Source organism: Anarhichas minor, unplaced genomic scaffold, assembly GCF_050575085.1.
Source record: "Anarhichas minor isolate MPS153535 unplaced genomic scaffold, ASM5057508v1 ptg000008l, whole genome shotgun sequence".
NCBI classification, from domain to species: Eukaryota; Metazoa; Chordata; class Actinopteri; order Perciformes; family Anarhichadidae; genus Anarhichas; species Anarhichas minor.
The window spans coordinates 758,052-760,000 of record NW_027466454.1 but is presented as its reverse complement, the minus strand read 5'-3'; the positions used below and the strand labels follow the sequence as shown (position 1 = coordinate 760,000).

Here is a 1,949-nt window from a genome sequence, read left to right as displayed (position 1 = left end):
ACTTTTATGATTTTTGAAAGCAATCAGCAGAAGTAAAAAGAGTACAGAGCCGATACCAGTGCGTTAAAAAACAAAAAGTTCAACCGGTCATAATTCATCTCTAATATCTGTTATATATGGCTGTGAAACCGTCTCCTTCAAACAACCGCATTTATTCAAGTTTCTCACTAAAACAACAACACATTATGATAACATTATGATTTACCTTCACCCAATACTAATTTTACTGAAAAGAGCTTAAATGCAACATAAAGTAACTCAATGCAACCTCTATTAACAGCTGTTCACTTAGTTATTTAGCCACGCAGGACGTTGCTGCCACCAGTTGCTATTGGCTAACTTTAACCAGCTCTCTTGCCGATTTCAACACAGATTCATTATTCACAGTGTAGCATTATCAGGGAAAAAGAGTTTGCACTTGCACTGTACTAATCAGGCAGGATGTACAAATTGTGTAGCAGCTGAAACGTGCTGTGTCAATGAGCTTGTAATTAATATGAAAATGTATTGGATTGGTGCATAGACTCATGAGACCCGATCTAGCATTTCAGACTGTATTGGTATTGGACCAACTCATGTAAAGGCGTTTACTTAACACAGTATCCTGGTTTTTATGGACGTACTCTATGTCGTGTAACCAGGTTTCTCAAAACCTGCATATGGTATTTTACAGCTTTCTAAAAGCAGTGATGTTTAAGTGCAACACATAACCGGGAAAAGACAGACATCAATGTGCTGTTTTCTCATCTATTGTGTCTTTTATACATTGTAGTAACTGTGGTATGGGACATTAAATGTACTATCAAAGCTGAAGTAGAGATCCTCATGAAAAAAAGACTACTTTGTGAACCTGCTTTGTTTTGACCGTGGTTGTCTTTGCTCTCTTGCTCAGGGTGAAGACTGTTTGGGCACTCCAGTTAAAGTACAGAAGACCGAAAGCACAGTGGAGCCTGAAATGGCATAGCTCATCACAGAAAAGAAAATACAACATGTTCACACACTTCTCAAATGGTTCAACCATTCCCCCCCCCCCCCCGACTCTCTCACTTCCCACAGCCCACCATGTTCCCCAGAAGGACCCCAGGTACTTAATCTGCTCGAAGCAATGCTGCATCTGCACAGCATCACAACGCTGTGTCTCAGTTTGTAGTTATTGGTTCAACACTGTAACATATTTTGTGTTCTGTCTCCATTCATACTAGTGCTTCTTAGTCCATAGGCTGAGACCTTTTACAGACTACTAATCTGCTCAGGGAGTCTTCTTTTTTGGCAATGTTGTATCAAGCTGTGGTCCGTTTAAATGATTTAGGATTTGATGTTCACTAAAACACTTGTAGCACTGATCTGTGGCCCGGTGGAGCTTTATGTACAAATGTTAAATCACATCCTGCTTAAACTTGCTAAAGTTTGACTGACCTCAAAGTGTTCTGTCAGCTGTTTGAAGGAGATGGGCAAACCAAAGGCAAAGTACTTTCCTTTTTAATAACTCATACTGACAAGATTTTTTTTTTTTTTTCAAGCGTGTACAATTTTAAATAGAGAAGCATTACTTCAGTTATATTGGGCTGTGATTTGTTTTTATATTGGTTGTTTTTTTTAATGCAAATGATGCTGTTTATTGCTGTTTCCTTCATGGTGAAGACTTTAAAATAATAAATATAAAAACATTTGAATGTGTCATTGTCTTTTATAATACAATAATACATTGTATTTGTATAGAGCTTTAAAAGGTACTGAGAAACACTTTACAGCGCACATGTCAAAATCAAGGCCCGTGGGTCGAATCCGGCCCGCCACGTCATTTTATGTAAAAAGATTTTTTTTATTTTATTTTTCATTTTGGAAAAAAAATTTAAAGTTAGACTTGAAAATAAAAGTATCCCCATAGTCGAAATTATGAGATGGCATGTTGTCTGTGTACTGACATTAAAACTATCACAACAGGTGGA

General features: G+C 37.4%; 1 protein-coding gene across 2 annotated transcripts in view; it reads left to right on the top strand.

The window, feature by feature from the left end:
* The window catches only part of slbp (stem-loop histone mRNA binding protein), an 8,354-nt gene extending 6,685 nt beyond the window's left edge, over nt 1–1,669 (top strand). For both annotated transcript variants that reach the window (XM_076086794.1, XM_076086793.1), the window contains exon 8: nt 893–1,669. In XM_076086794.1, coding sequence (XP_075942909.1) covers nt 893–964 — 72 coding nt within the window. In that variant the 3' untranslated portion in view covers nt 965–1,669. The remainder of the gene's footprint in view (nt 1–892) is intronic.
* The last annotated feature ends 280 nt before the right edge of the window (nt 1,670–1,949 follow it).